The following is a 16,209-nucleotide window of genomic DNA, read 5'->3' on the forward strand; positions in this document are numbered from 1 at the left end:
CGGCCCTGCTCCAGATCATTTATGAATAAATTGAATAGGATTGGTCCGAGGACTGACCCTTGGGGAACACCACTAGTTACCCCTCTCCATTCTGAGAATTTACCATTAATTCCTACCCTTTGTTCCCTGTCCTTTAACCAGTTCTCAGTCCATGAAAGGACCTTCCCTTTTATCCCATGACAGCTTAATTTACGTAAGAGCCTTAGGTGAGGGACCTTGTCAAAGGCTTTCTGGAAATCCAAGTACACTATGTCCACCAGATTCCCCCTTGTCCACATGTTTGTTGACCCCTTCAAAGAACTCTAATAGATTAGTAAGACACAATTTCCCTTTACAGAAACCATGTTGACTATTGCTCAAGAGTTTGTTTTTCTATGTGTCTGACAATTTTATTCTTTACTATTGTTTCAACTAATTTGCCCGATACCGACGTTAGACTTACCGGTCTGTAGTTGCCGGGATCACCCCTAGAGCCCTTTTTAAATATTGGCGTTACATTAGCTAACTTCCAGTCATTGGGTACCGAAGCCGATTTAAAGGACAGGTTACAAAGCTTAGTTAATAGTTCCGCAACTTCACATTTGAGTTCTTTCAGAACTCTTGGGTGAATGCCATCTGGTCCCGGTGACTTGTTAATGTTGAGTTTATCAATTAATTCCAAAACCTCCTCTAGTGACACTTCAATCTGTGACAGTTCCTCAGATTTGTCACCTACAAAAGCCAGCTCAGGTTTGGGAATCTCCCTAACATCCTCAGCCGTGAAGACTGAAGCAAAGAATCCATTTAGTTTCTCCGCAATGACTTTATCGTCTTTAAGCGCTCCTTTTGTATTTTGATCATCAAGGGGCCCCATTGGTTGTTTAGCAGGCTTCCTGCTTCTGATGTACTTAAAAAACATTGTTATTACCTTTGGAGTTTTTGGCTAGCCGGTCTTCAAACTCCTCTTTGGCTTTTCTTATTACTCTCTTGCACTTAATTTGGCAGTGTTTGTGCTCCTTTCTATTTGCCTCATTAGGATTTGACTTCCACTTTTTAAAGGAAGTCTTTTTATCTCTCACTGCTTCTTTTACATGGTTGTTAAGCCACGGTGGCTCTTTTTTAGTTCTTTTACTGTTTTTCTTAATTTGGGGTATACATTGAAGTTGGGCCTCTATTATGGTGTCTTTAAAAAGGGCCCATGCAACTTGCAGGGATTTCACTTTAGTCACTGTACCTTTTAACTTTTGTCTAACGAACCCCCTCATTTTTGTATAGTTCCCCCTTTTGAAATTAAATGCCACAGTGTTGGGCAGTTGTGTTCTTCCCACCACAGGGATGTTGAATGCTATTGTATTATGGTCACTATTTCCAAGTGGTCCTGCTATAGTTACCTCTTGGACCAGCTCCTGCGCTCCACTCAGGATTAAATCTAGAGTTGCCTCTCCCCTTGTGGGTTCCCATACCAGTTGCTCCATGAAGCAGTCATTTAAAGTATCGAGAAATTTTATCTCTGCATTTCGTCCTGAAGTGAAATGTTCCCAGTCAATATGGGGATAATTGAAATCCCCCACTATTATTGTGTTCTTAATTTTGATAGCCTCTCTAATTTCCCTTAGCATTTCATCATCACTATTACTGTCCTGGTCAGGTGGTCGATAATAGATCCCTAATGTTATATTTTTACTAGAGCATGAAATTTCTATCCATAGAGACTCTATGGAACATGTGGATTCGCTTAAGATTTTTACTTCATTTGAATCTACACTTTCTTTCACATATAGTGCCACTCCTCCCCCTGCACGACCTGTCCTGTCCTTCTGATATATTTTGTATCCCGGAATGATTGTGTCCCATTGGTTGCTCTCAGTCCACCAGGTTTCTGTGATGCCTATTATATCTATATCCTCCTTTATCACAAGGCACTCTAGTTCACCCATCTTAATATTTAGACTTCTGGCATTTGTGTACAAGCACTTTAAAAACTTGTCCCTGTTTATTAGCCTGCCTTTTTCTGATGTGCCAGATTCTTTTTTATGTGACTGTTTATCATCTGATCCAGCCCTTACATTATACTTTTCAGTCCTCTGCTCCTGACGAAAACAAAGTGCTTGTGCCTGATCTTAGCTTTTATGTAAGTGTTGGGAGGTATAGGCAAATGGCTGGCATTGGTTTCTTTTCCTACAAAGCTAACAAAGGCAACTTCCATTAGCACACAAAATAAATCACTGCTTAATGTGACTCGGTATTGACTGTGTAGTTACAGTATTATGATACAGTAACACCAGTACAAAAGTACTTGAAAGTACAGCATTTTAAGTTCACTCAGTACCATATCTTTGATACTACCATATGCCTTGGCTCCTAGCCAAGTCATTGTGTCCATCAACTTGAGTGCTGGCTCTTGCTTCTCTAAGCTTCATCCCTTGCAAAAGAGAGGGTATAGGAAACACTGGCTTCTGAATGAGTGGCTACAGGAGGCCTAGGGAAAGTAGCCAGGGGTCTCAAGATGCAATATTGAAAATCAAGGCCAGCCCAAATGAGGAGAATCTAGAAGAGAGATTTCAGAACAGATATGTCATGCATGGCTGGTTGGTCAGACCTATCCGTTCCAAAAGGAGTCATTTTAATTTCATCCTATCCTAGTTATATCCTCATACTACATTTAATTCTTTCCTTTCCTTCATCTTCACAGCCTTCAAATGTGATAACTTATGTTGCCCATATCCTTGGCAGATTTATGTTATCGTCTCATAATCTGAAAATCATTGAATGTATAAATGTACACCTCTGAATTAAGACAAATAGAGAAAATCAACTTGTTCTAGTCTCTGGTTCCTTCATAATATTCAACGCTTAGGGTACATCTATGTAGCTTAAGCATACTTAAGCTAGCTGTAATCTAGTACAGTGAAGATCTGTATTGATTCAGCTAGTTTGCATTAAAGCTACACTGCCATTATCTTCTCTAGTGTTGGTAAACATAGGTAGATTAAAGTGAGCAAGTGTACACTGCCTCTGCCCCTGCCCAGAGCACTGGCTTCGCAGCTCCCATTGGTCGGGAACAATTTATGAAGGGTTTTAGTGGATTCTCCATCACTGACAATTTTTAAATCAAGATTGGATGTCTTTCTAAAACATGTGTTGTAAGAATTATTTCGGCAAGTTCTACAGCTTGTTACACAGGAGGTCAGACTTAGATGATCACAGTCATACCTGCTAGCCCTAGAATTTACAAATCTACAATAGGCCACATATGTGCCGTTATGTGCTATTTGTATACTTTAAAAACTTGATCAGTTGCCACTTTGTAACACCAACTGCTACATGAATGGAGCTGCTATTGAAGGCCTGGAACATGGGCTTAAATTACTGTTACAAGTGAGACAAACTCATCAGAGCTGAATGAGAAACTCAGTGTACTTTTTTAATCAAATAATTAAATATTGTTGTAGTAGGGACTTAAACCTGGGTGTCTCAGATTCCAGGTGAATATACCAACCACAAGGCTCTTTTAACTGAAAAACTCCAAGAGGTCTCAGATTCATTCTGATGAGGAATGCAAGTTTATTTTACATTTCTGAGAGACAGGAAATGTTTCCTATTCAGCTCTACTCATCATAGTCTGCCTTTCAATACACTGTTTCAGTTTCATTCAATGGTGCATTGGATCTCAAAGAATTAATTTCTGCACAGATACACAAGTTATTTGTGTGCTGTTCTGCTTTAGTCAGTTTAATCTTGTTTCCTATGACTTCAGCATTAAACTGGTTGAATTGAATATGGTCATATACTGACTATATTGTTTAGCAGATTTCCTGTTTAATAAAGTTAGAATGCAAAATCACTCAGTGCACTCTTAAATTAAGACAGTAAAATAAAATGTGTACATGCTTTACCAAATGCATTTCTTAGGACAATATCATGTCTAACTTTGTGTGGATATTTATAGCAAGCACTAGTTAATACTGTCATTAAGGTTATCTATGCATTTCTGATATGACCTTTTCAGTCACTTCAAACTCTACTGTTGGTCTGAAAACTTCACGTCTTGTAGCTGAGTGTCAACTCACTAAATATTGCAGCAAAAACAGCTCAGCCTCTAGTGAGAGTGGAAAGAACACCTTTATAGGAAATAACATAACATAAATCTTCACAGTTCTAATCAGAATTTGCTGGAAGGGGTAGATACTTATGAGTGAAATTTGTCTTCTGAGATCATGGGAAAACCAGTTTTGATATGATTGAGTATTTGAAAAGCATCCTTTATGCATGGATGTAAACGTTACTACTGTAAACAGTAAAAGGGTTATTCATCAACAATTGACCAACCTTACTCAGGACTAGTATGCATGATTAACTGTGCAATGACCACTTCTTCTGTTGGATCCCTGTAGCTTCTAGTCAAATAGCTACCCAAAAAAATCCATAACTGGATCTAAAATTAAGATTGCATGCACAGGTAAGCATTCAAATCGGGAAATAACTTTGTTTTGCTATATGATTGATTGCATGCTACTTTTTTAACAAACTGTTTTTTATAGTTTAGTAAGGTATCAAGCAAATTATGCGGGGAGGGGTAGCCCTTACCTAATTCACTGTAACTATTGTATGTGAGGTCTTTTTTAGAGACTGCTATTCATACTACACAATAGTAGATGCCAAGAATTTACATTAGCATGGTCATGTAAGTCTGTAATCTAGACTACAATGTAGTCACAACACAGCCCTGTAGTACAATTTACACAGAGAGAAAACTTAAGTTTATGTATGCAACATTAATTTAGTCATTTGACTCAAGTGACTGACAGCTATGTAACCTTAACATTCTCGACACTGCTCTTTTGATGGATTATATAAGCACTGCAGCTATCTTCTCATCTTATGTTAATACTAATTATACTTTCAATGGTTGTGCAATACTTGATGAACATGAGGACTGCCCCCAAGTCATGTCTGTCAAAAAGGAGGGTGTGTTCAAATATTTTTGCTCTTAGTACAAAACGTAGCAATGTAGCTGACCAAGGTTTTTGTGTGTAAACACTTTGATTGTCTGGGGGGAAGGTGTATAGTTACAACTCATGCTAACTCAGGTGACCTTCAGTATCCTATAGAAACTTGCATACAGCAATTCTTAAAAGCCTTATGAATAGAGCCCTACCAATAGGGCCTCTCCTCAGGGCCTCTCTGTCCCTTGCTTTGCTCCTCTGTGCTTATGGTGACTATAAAGAGGTGAGAAAGGAAGTCCTTGTGACGTTCTATATACTAATCTCCTCCTTCCTCATAGCAGGTATTTTATACTGATTAAGTTGGAACACGCTTATAACTCATTGCAGTACTGGTTGACAAGTTTTGACCTGAACAGTTTGGGACATCCTATAAAAAACTTAAGAGTGAGACTTGTGGTGGTTCAGAACTCTCCGGCTACTTGCTGAGAAATACTAACCATTGATGCAGCAAAGAATCCTGTGGCACCTTATAGACTAACAGACGTTTTGCAGCATGAGCTTTTGTGGGTGAATACCCACTTCTTCGGATGCAAGATGACCATTGATGACTCTACTAAAATATTCAACTGTATGACTCTTCAGCAGAGGAGACACATTGTAGTACAGCTCTAAACAGCTGATCATTTTAAATGCAGAATAATAAAAATGAAGGATGTGTATAGGCAACATCTTCACTGATTTTTTGAGTTACTCAGTTTTGTTTTCTGGCTTCCAATTACCACGCAGTTGCTTTTCAGTTTCAGAAAATATTGACACATTGTGGACAGCTACTTGACACTTTCTCTCTCTCCCGTTAAATGCAGGAGTGGTACTGGAGTTGTGGGGGTGGTGGGGGGGTGGAAATGAGGGTTATAATCTAGATTTACTTGTTTAAAAAGTTACTTTTTTGTTAGCAGATACTCTGAACTGTTTATCTGGTAGGACTGTTGAACATTTCAATTTTGATTAATTTTGAAGGCAAAAGGATTTCCATTTGTAAAAATGTACAAATTTGTCAAAGACTAAGAAGCCTATGAAATGTCCGGTATTAAATTCCGGTTCAGCTAACTTTCATGTCTTTTTTTTTTTATTTTAGAATACATAAGGGGTTCAAGTTGTAGAACATTTGTGGATCTACGTGAAGAGCGTGTAAGAAAGAAGAACTGAGTGTCTTATAACAAAACTGAACTGTTCTGGGGCCAAGCTTTGAATTCGCCAATACTCAGAAGAATCTACGTTTTCTAGAATTTTAAGTGAAAATAAGATGACAAAAGTTTTTTAAATTAAAACTCAGAATGAATGTTGAAAAATCAGAAAATAAGGCAAAGAATGGCTTGCAGTCTCCCTTATTTATCAGCGATGAAAATGGAAATAAATTTACATGTAACACAACTACACCACTCTCAATTACTCATACCACAAATATAAATGGAAATTCAGCTAGCCAATGTAATAAAATGGCTGAGCATGAAGATAACATGGATTTTAAGGATGTAAATGATTTCACAACTATTTCTTTAAACCAGGAATGTATTGGAGCACTTGATCTACAAAAGACTGGGGGTGAATTTATCTGTAGGGGGGCTTCATTGAGTGATATTGATGCCACGTGTGTGTCTTCGGCAACTGAACACACTTGTATTTATGTCTTGAAGCATAACATAAAGGAACCAACCAGCCTCCTAAAAGAGAACCTTGCTCTAAAAGGAGTGCAGAATCAAAGTACTGATCAACCAGTGCCTTATAGACAGATTGACTGTAACTGTACAATGCACCTTACCCCTTTGGAATGGAGCAAAAACTCTGACATCGAAAACGAAGTAGGTTTTGCTCATGTGGCATTAGAGGTCACTGGTGTCAATGAATCTCTTCATATGGTTAAAAACTTGGGGAAAACTATGGGAAGTGAAAATGAAGATGCATTTCTCCCTCTGACATTCATCTCTTCTGATGAAATGCATATGAGAAAAAGTTTTGAGACAAGTAGCCCTGAAAAACCTCCTAGTTCATCTGTGCTGGAAGCTTCAGGGGGCCCAAACGCATCAAATAATTGTTCAGATTTGGTAGTACCACCTCTCCCTTCTCCAGATGTTGGAGGGGTTAGTGAACAGTCTTTAAAAGGCACCAATTATGTTGATGTAGCACCACAAAATAGAGAGTCCCAAGAAATGGAAAATCAGTCCTTAAAACTAGTTGCTGAATGGTTAGATTGTCACTCTAAGAATTCGGTGTCACTAGAGCAATTTAATATGGATAAAGATTCAAAAAAGTATTTGCATAGCACACCTGAACATGCCGAAACTGACATATCTCCAACCAAGATGGTAATTAATTGCTCTGTAAATGATTTATATGCTCTGCCAATACAGAGTTTTGATGCAAGTATAGACCAAGAACAGGTGGTAAACAAAGTGAGTGAACATTTAGCCAAAGAACAAAATGTCTCAGCTAAAAACACTGCTTTCCAAGATGTACCTAGCTATTTTGCAGTGTCTGAATCAATACAAAGCAGTATACCAAAACCAGAAGGGGCTGCTACAGCTGAGCTGAAATGTGAGGCAACTTTTGTGGTCTTCAGTCCAACAGCTGGTGAAACCAGTCCTGATTCATGTATTTCTACGTCTATGACAGGATCAAAAAAACCAAAATTTTCTGTTTCAGCTTTGGCAGAAGCTGGAGATGGACCTTCTAAATTGGGAAAGAATGATGCATTAATGAGAGGATGCAACAGAAAGATTTCACTTAAAACTAGTTCTGAACAAATTGCAGTGAAACCAAAAAATCGGTCTCCTATTGTTTCAACAATAACCAAAGCTAGAAAAGCTGAGATTGTTAGCTTTCCAAAACCAAACTTTAAAAATGTGAAGCCAAAAGTTATATCAAGAGCTGTGTTACAGTCAAAAGATAATGCTTCATTAAAAATATCTCCGAGATCCCCTCAACTCTCTACTGCCTCATCGTCATCACCAGTTTCTTCTCCAAGGCAATTGCCCTCTTCCATCAAAGCATTGAGGGAAAAACGTGATTTAAACAGCGATACTAAAGCAGAAATACCAATGACTAAGCCTCATAAGCAACCTCTTAACAAACAGCTCTTTCCTAGCCAAGTTTTACATGCTACAACTCATTCAAAGAACACTTCTCTCAAAATTCCAAAAACACTTTCTATAAAGCAGACTCCAGAAGACATTGACAAAGCAAGCTCCTCCAATTCAGCATCCTCCTTTGTTTCTGCTGCAGTTGTAACATGTGTACAGAACTCAAAAGGGAAGTTAAATGAAAAAATGGAAAGCAAAAAGTCCTTGGCGCAGCCATGTGTCACAAGCACCTACTGGAGTGGAGCTGAAAATGAGCAAAATTGCAATTTTGGAACTCTTTTGGAAACGGAAGAGCTAATAAAAGATCCAGCAAATGAAACTTTTGAAGTTGACCCTGTTCCCTTGGTAAGTTTTATGCATCTGCTGTTCAATTAACTGATTTGCATGTGTTAAATCTGGAAACGGACATTGTACAACCGTGAATGGAAAGGTGAGATTTTTTTTTAATATGTAAATCTCAATACAACCTTGACTATGGAGTTAATTCTGCCTCCATAATACTGAGGGAGAGGGAAAATCTTGAAAGGAATCCTGCCATCTCAGTTGTTTGCTAACTACTTAAAACGTGCATCTACTTAACTTTTTTTTTTAAAAAAGGCCATGTTCATCTGTTCAGACTCAGTCCTGTTCTACTGCATGTAAAAATACTCTGAATATGACTAGCAGGCATGGATTTTCAAAATGGTGTATGAGAATCTCTGATATAAGTGAAGTTCTACAGTGTGACTTGTATTTTTAAAAGGTTCCATACATCTTTATTTCTGTGCACTTCATTATGATATGCACATTAACTTTTTGAGTATCTTCTCACACTAACACCTACCAACATTTTAAATGAAAAATATTTGGAATATAAAGCTCAAGATAAGTTTCTCATACCAGAAATTAAATTACTTGGTTATAAAATTAGATAATATCCAAATCAGGATAATTTATGGGAATTATGTAATCCACACTTACATTGTATGCTTGGTGTACAAGAAGTTCAGGATACTCATAAACTAGCCAAAATCAGGTATCTAAAACCAACCAGGAAAAAAAACTTTTTTTAAACACATTTTTATTGTTTAGAAGTAAGAGTCACTAGTTACACTACCTCAGCTAAACAAATATCAAGTCTAAAATGTATCTGCCATGACTTCATTATATCACTGATATTGAGTGTGTCTGCCTTTGTAATATTTGCCAGCATGAACCTATTGAATAAGTCAGGAGAGGTATAATCTAAGTAACTGACTAGGAGCCAGGAACTCTGGTCTAGGGTGAAATGCCGGCCCCATGGAAGTCAATGACAAAATTCCATTTGACTTCAATAATGCCAGGATTTCATCTACTGTCTCTTTAGTTTCTTATGCTGTACCTATGACCATGTTATGGTTTAATTCCTTTGGTCTTTATTGCCTTGAGTAAGACTGTTAAACTGAGACAGAGTTTATCACCTGTAAAATATGCTGGCAGTTTAGTACATTTGATACTTGGATGAATTCAAGGCTAAAATAACGTTCTGTTATGAGTAAGAATTCTAGCTGTTTAACAAATTTGAAATTTTGATTTCTCATGGTTTCACACTGTCAAGATTTTAAGATTTAAAAGTCCTAGGACTAAACTCCCTCTGTTTAGATGGAATAATTGGAATATAATAATAATAATAGGTATATCTACTATTATTATCTCCTAGAACTGGAAAGGACCTTGAAAGGTCATTGAGTCCAGCCCCCTGCCTTCACTAGCAGGATCAAGTACTGATTTTTGCCCCAGATCCCTAGGTGGTCACCTCAAGGATTGAATTCACAACCTTGGGTTTAGCAGGCCAATGCTCAAACCACTGAGCTCCCTCTCCCTCCCCCCCCATATTGCACTGGAGTTTCTTTAATCAGGTTCTCATGGGGGCGGGGGGGGGAAGTGAGCTTGTCTTTAGTAAAAATTTCTGGAAATGAGTCTGAACTATGGCTCAAGTACAAGTGGGTTGGGTTTGGTTCCCCTCTTGTACGATTAAATCATTGTGAACAAAAATCCACAAAATGTGCAGGAGCATGAATAGGTGCTTATATTTTGATACCTATTCCTATACTACATGTGCTTCTGGCTTATGCTTGTTAAAAATGAGAGTTCTGTGGTGAAACTAGCTGAATGCCAAATATGGCATTCAGCTTGAGCCAGTGCTACTTCTTTAATATGCCCTGCATCCACTCCTTAAAGTTGCAATAAGTAATACATCCAGTTAATATCCTTATTGAGATTCTGATTGCTGGCAACTTTTCTTAAATGACCAAACTGGGAATCTTTTATGTTAAAGTAGCCATGAAGACTTGTAGGATGTCACTAATTGTATTTCATTCAGTTCTTTAGCCCACTTGTGAACTACTACTTTACCGTGAATGTATTTTGAAATAAACTACTTGATTCCTATCTGTACCCAAACAAACCAGACATTCAGAATTTGATTTTAAATTAAACCTGAGTTGGAGCCTTTTTTTTTTTTGCACAGACTTTAATTTAGGTGTTCATGACAAATTTGGAATTTTGTGTCACCTCATATCCCAACCCATTATGTGATCTCTAAAAATGAATTTAGCAGATGCACATAACTCTGAATTGCAGTGGATAATGTTCAACTGTGTTTCTTCCTTTCCTGGACCAAATGATAACAAGCACCTACTTGAAATCACTTGCTTTGTGACTACTTTTTTCTGGTAATTGATGCTAAACGCCCCCCACCTACTTTATAGGCTAGCAGTAAAACAACTTGTTCTTACAATAACTGTGTTTTACAGGTTTCTTCAGCTAAAACTGGGGCAGCACAAAGAAAAAATATGCACAAGGAAGGCCCTATCACTCTAAGAAGTATACCTGCTCCCAAGGTGAAAGTGGTGCCTTCTGTGTTTCGCTCTAGGCGAGGAAGTGAAAATAAAAATGTGTGCACAACTAAAATGTCATCTCCTCAAAGAGCTGTTCTGCCATCGAGTTCTGGTAAGAGAATTTCTATTAGAGTAACAAACTCCTTAAAACAAGGTGTTAAACTTTATCATTATTCCAATAGTTTAGTTTTATAACATTAGTGACTAAGACATGTGACAGATCTGAACCCAGTCAGGAGTGCTGGAATCCACACAATGGTTAAAGCAACAACAGTAACAGTCCAGCATCTCAATGTGCATCAACATTCTGGAAGCTTCTCTTTTATTTGGTTTAGTCTGGGTTTCCGCATATCAAAATGTCATAAAAAATGCTACTTGTGGTGGCTTTTGCCAATGCAGATACTAGTGCATTAAAGCTGAGGAAATTGCTCTGTTTTTCTGGACAACAGAAAAAAATGTGGGAGGGCAGTCACTTTAGGTTGCTCTTGACCTGATTTAGACCTCATCAAGTGGTCTAAAGGAGTCTCTGGCCCTAAATAACTTCTTCCCTATCCTCTTTCCTCTAAGTAGGAGGCAGAGGTTATATGACAACCCGTGTCTACTAGATTTCTATCTTCAGTGTCCATAAATCTAATATAGAAATGAGAGGCTACTTGGATGAGTCTGAACAGTACAGTATTTTCATCTTTCACTTGGATGCATGATGATATAATAAAAGGAATTCATTTCAAAAGGCAAAAACAGTTTGTAGGTTCTTTAGTCCCCCAATCTCGTAAAGCCCTAATTATTAGGAACTCCATTACAAACAATATCTACAACTAGCTCTCACCAGCTTCAAAGCAGAGTTTTCATGACACTGGAAGGGCACCATTTTTAGGGTTAAACCTGATTTCTATCCCAACTATAAATCTGATTTAGCCGTGTTCCAATTAAATGTCTTCAAATCTCATTCAGTAAAGAATGCCTGAAGGAGGGTGTGGCAGTACTGTGAGGAAAATATATTAAGATTAAATATGTATCGGTGCTAAGTGAAAATAGAACTGAAATAGTTTGGAAGTTGTGAAAGCCAGAGAGAACAACTTAGGATACCACAGATATGAAACTTCATGATAACATTCAGCAACTCCCCGTGTGCATCTCAAGAGATTTGATAGAAGCCCCATTGCTTAGACTGAACAAAACATTAACAGGTACAATCCTCCACTTGCAAGGAAAGGGACTGGGTGACTTGATGGAATGAGGGGCTCGAATTTGTTGGCCTCTGGCCATTCAGACTCAAACTGAATGTTCTAGTAAGTGACACAGTTGATCTTACTTGTTGCAATAATGTAACTAATTACAAAGATAGTTTGAAAATAAATGACAGAACTTGTAATATACTATCATTTGAAAAGCATACACCCAGAAAAACTTGCTCTGCATTTTGCTTGACTTTTTCCCACCCAATTTGATGTGTAAAAGCACAAAATGCTCCCCTTAATTATACATGTGGTGAGGCATGATGAAAATCCTTCTCCACGGCCCCTTTGAAGGAGAAAATCAGTCAAATCAAGTGAATAGAACTTATTTCTGACTTCCCTTGCCCAGTATTACATCAAATATTTTTTCAGCTTTTCATAGTTTCCCAAGGAGAACAGTAAGATTCTTTGATCAGCTGCAGCATGCTCTAATGGTATAACAGAAAAATTAATATGAAATCTACCATCTGTTCAAACAGCTTTCCCTACACAACAGTGAATATTTTTTTAAAACAGCTTTATTAGAAATGTATTTCAAGAAAGCTTCAAATGACAATTGAAATATTGACCCAGTCATTCATTCATAATCAAGAAATACTTCCTTTTTAATTAATTTATCACTACTCATTCATGGATAAAGGGAAATTTAGAAAAGGATCCAATAATTAAAACTAGAACAGAAACCAGGCTATAACAGTACAAGGCAGTCTTAGATCACTGAATGTATGCCATTTATTGTACAAAGAATGGTTTGTCTAATAGAATTTAAACCAACTGAGTTTCCGTTGTCCCTATGCACAACTGGTAAAGCTGGCAGGTAACCAGTCTCTACTATAAACTTTACATATACTTCCCATTTTAATAATGGAGGCCAACCTTATTTCAAAGAACCATGCACTAAAGAGCTGGAATGATGAGAGCCAGGAAAACCTTTTGCAGCAAACAGTGTTTAATGTACCTCTTTTGTGTTCAATGTCTGAACAGAACTATGTCTACAGATTACCTCTATTTCAGATGGGTGTGTGTGTGTGTGTGTGTGGTTTTTATTTTATTTTATTTTTTAATTGGAGAGAATCATAGAATATCAAGGTTGGAAGGGACCTCAGGAGATCATCTGCCTCATTATTTAGTACTATGCAAGTCTTTAGTAAGTATTAAAAAAAGCTAACATACCTCCCAGGTACTGATCTGAAAGCATGTTTTCAGAAGCCTAGCAGAGAGGGTTCACACAAATATGCAACACCTCCACCCCAAATGCTTGCACGTGCTCTCCTGCTAAAAATCTGATGTGGACAATCCAAAAGCAGAAGGATCAATGCCAGATTAGGCGTTGCAATGGGTAGATCCTGTAACTCTTGCTTCCTTTTTGAGAGGTAGAAGCTACTTTAAAGATCCATCTTCATCCCAAACCAGCAGTGCTCTGTTTTATGGACAGGCTTATGGAAGGAGTTTCATTAACTGTTTTCAGTGGAGTCCTCTGTACTCTACCGAATTCCCATAAACACCAACATAATTTACAGTAGAACGTGGGTTGTTCCTGTGGAATGGTGTAGAACTTGCCAGGCACTAAAGGCTATACATTCTGATATAGTTCCTCCTGGATATCATTAATAGGGTTTTCAGCTAGCTCCTGTTTGGGACAACTCTTGAAGTCCACTAGGAGTGCCAAGTGTAAGGGGGCTCATCCCACTTTGGCTAGGTTCTTAAAGGTTATAACCTATCTCAGACTTTGCACTCTTGTCTTTGGTGCCCTCCAGTATGCTTTCCTAGAGTGATTTTACTTGAAGCAGTCACCTCATTCTAGATGGTGGGTTAACTCATGGCCCCTTCTTCTGCTATATCTTTTCAGTTCTCTATACTTGTTATAGTTTTCACGTCAGCAGGACTTCCTCTTTCCATGTCTAATCAAGTTATTTCTCTTCCTAAATTCTGCCCTAAAGCAAGGCACAGAATATCTTCCTCAGTATCTGGAGGGTTCTTTGCCTAACTCTGTGTGAAGTGTTCAGGTGACAATTTTTGTCCTTTGAATGCCCTTGCAAGGGACTTAAAGCCTCCTGATCATTCATTCCTCCTGAAGCTTTATTTCTTATCAATACATTGGTAAGTCATCTTTACCAGTCCAGCCAAACTTGTTCCCTCAAACTAATGATCACTTCTTGGTCAACCCTACATAGACATGCTTTGCTGGGCAGCTCTCTGGAGCTCTGTCCGTGCTCAAAGGACTGCCCTGAACCTCTGCATCAGCCAATGCATCATTTGGACACAGAATGGTCAGGAAATCAGACTTTATGGCTAGAAAGAAGCATTTTGATCTTTCAGCCTGACCTCAGCATAATGTAGGTGATGGAGTGCAACCAGTCATTAGTATTAAACGTGCAGTTGGAAGGAGAAATCTCACTGGCTGTGTATATTACAGAAGGTGCTATATTTGACAGGCCCAGTGACAAACACGAGGAGTTTTCATTGTGTATCCAAATCAGACATTTTCTCTCTGCTCTCATGTGTTAATGGATAACTACTACTGTTATCCAGAGTCCCTGTAAGATCTGCAGATGGTAGGGTCAATTAGAATAGACAGTTCACTGTTAGCAAGAGAAACACAGGTAAAAGTTAATGGGTGGTAAAATTGCTTTCTTTGTCATATGTCTCAAATTGTCTTAAAGCTGGAGTAAGTCACTCCATGAAGCTGTGCCTGGTATTAATTTGGTAGATTAGACTTCCTTTCTTCTTGCCAATGACTCTTGAGGCCTGGTTTTGATGCAGGGGATTGGGATAAACCTGACCCATAACCTTAGCAACAGAACTTTTAGAATGAAGGAAGAAATAAATAAATAAAAATACACCTAGACATTCAGCTTCTTAAGGTGAACGTTCTTCGATCTATGCAGTTTCATTTTTGGCACTATGGGGTTCAGCATATCCAGTCCTTTGGGTTTCAAGGCACACTCTCTCTTGTTTTTAATGCATTGCACCTGAAGCAGGACGCATGTTGTAACAATGCTTGCAGAGACTGGCTTTAACAGTCCAAATATCAGTGTTGTCTGAAATGTATCTACACCCATGAGAAAACTTTCCTCTTGGAGTGAGGTGTGTACCAGTTCCTGCAGGGCAATTTCTTGATACTAGAATATAACTTGTAAAGACTTGCTGGGATATTTTCATACCATTCCTCAACCATACTCATTAGCCTTGAATTTTGTTGAATATTTTCTCTGAGAAGACCAAACTAATAACCTTTTTTCTCTTCCTGAACTAATTATAAGGAGAGAGACTATGTAGTCTGCAAAAATGAATGCTTTTCCTCATGCAAGTCAGTGACCATGTAGTCTAATGAAACAGAAATTTGACAACTGGTATGTATAATATATGTAAGCAAGTACACAACATTACATGCTACCTGCAGGCTTCAATCCTATTGATGAACAAAATGTTCCTAAAAACTAGCCAGCTACTCACGCTGCTGAATTTGGGATGGGTCTTTTGACTTAAAGAAAAATTCTTTATAAAGTCTTCGTAATGCAAAGAAGCTTGGCAACTAGATTTGCTTTGAAGTCGGATCTCCTGATTGGAGGGGTGTCTTTCTCCCTCCCAGACGAGTGAAAATCCTTAAGACAGATGTTATGTATAGATGTGGACAACAATAGGAGAAAGCACAACGGGATCTGGCTTTATTCTGCATTCCTTGTATACCATTAATCTTTTTGTCTCCCTACAGTGCTTGTCATTACAAAGCCAGTGCTCCAACAGTGTTATGTGAGACTGTTTGTTTTTGACTATTCTTGATTAAAAAAAAGGGCGATGTTCTATTATCATATGATATTTGCAGGTAAATGTTGACTTTTAATTAACTCGCATCTGTGCATCGGTGGACTATTGCTGGTTCTACTTGTCACAGCATTGATTTATTCAAAACTCATAGCTGTGGAGCCTGCCCAGATGCACTGCAAAAACCTGAACAGCACCAGGCTGTAGCGTAGCGCTGCTGATACTCCGAAGCCTTCCAATCTCTGCAGCAAAGATTGTGCAGGATCATGGTATGGAGGCCAAAGCT

The 16,209-nt window shown here is 38.2% G+C and overlaps 1 protein-coding gene across 3 annotated transcripts in view; it reads left to right on the plus strand.

Moving 5' to 3' along the window:
• Positions 1-16,209, plus strand: part of MTUS1 (microtubule associated scaffold protein 1) — a 201,060-nt gene that overhangs the window by 39,914 nt on the left and 144,937 nt on the right. For all 3 annotated transcript variants that reach the window (XM_045017626.1, XM_045017624.1, XM_045017625.1), the window contains 2 exons: positions 6,061-8,407; positions 10,837-11,032. In XM_045017626.1, coding sequence (XP_044873561.1) covers positions 6,260-8,407; positions 10,837-11,032 — 2,344 coding nt within the window. In that variant the 5' untranslated portion in view covers positions 6,061-6,259. The remainder of the gene's footprint in view (positions 1-6,060; positions 8,408-10,836; positions 11,033-16,209) is intronic.

The sequence above is a fragment of the Mauremys mutica genome, chromosome 5 (assembly GCF_020497125.1).
Source record: "Mauremys mutica isolate MM-2020 ecotype Southern chromosome 5, ASM2049712v1, whole genome shotgun sequence".
NCBI classification, from domain to species: domain Eukaryota; kingdom Metazoa; phylum Chordata; order Testudines; family Geoemydidae; genus Mauremys; species Mauremys mutica.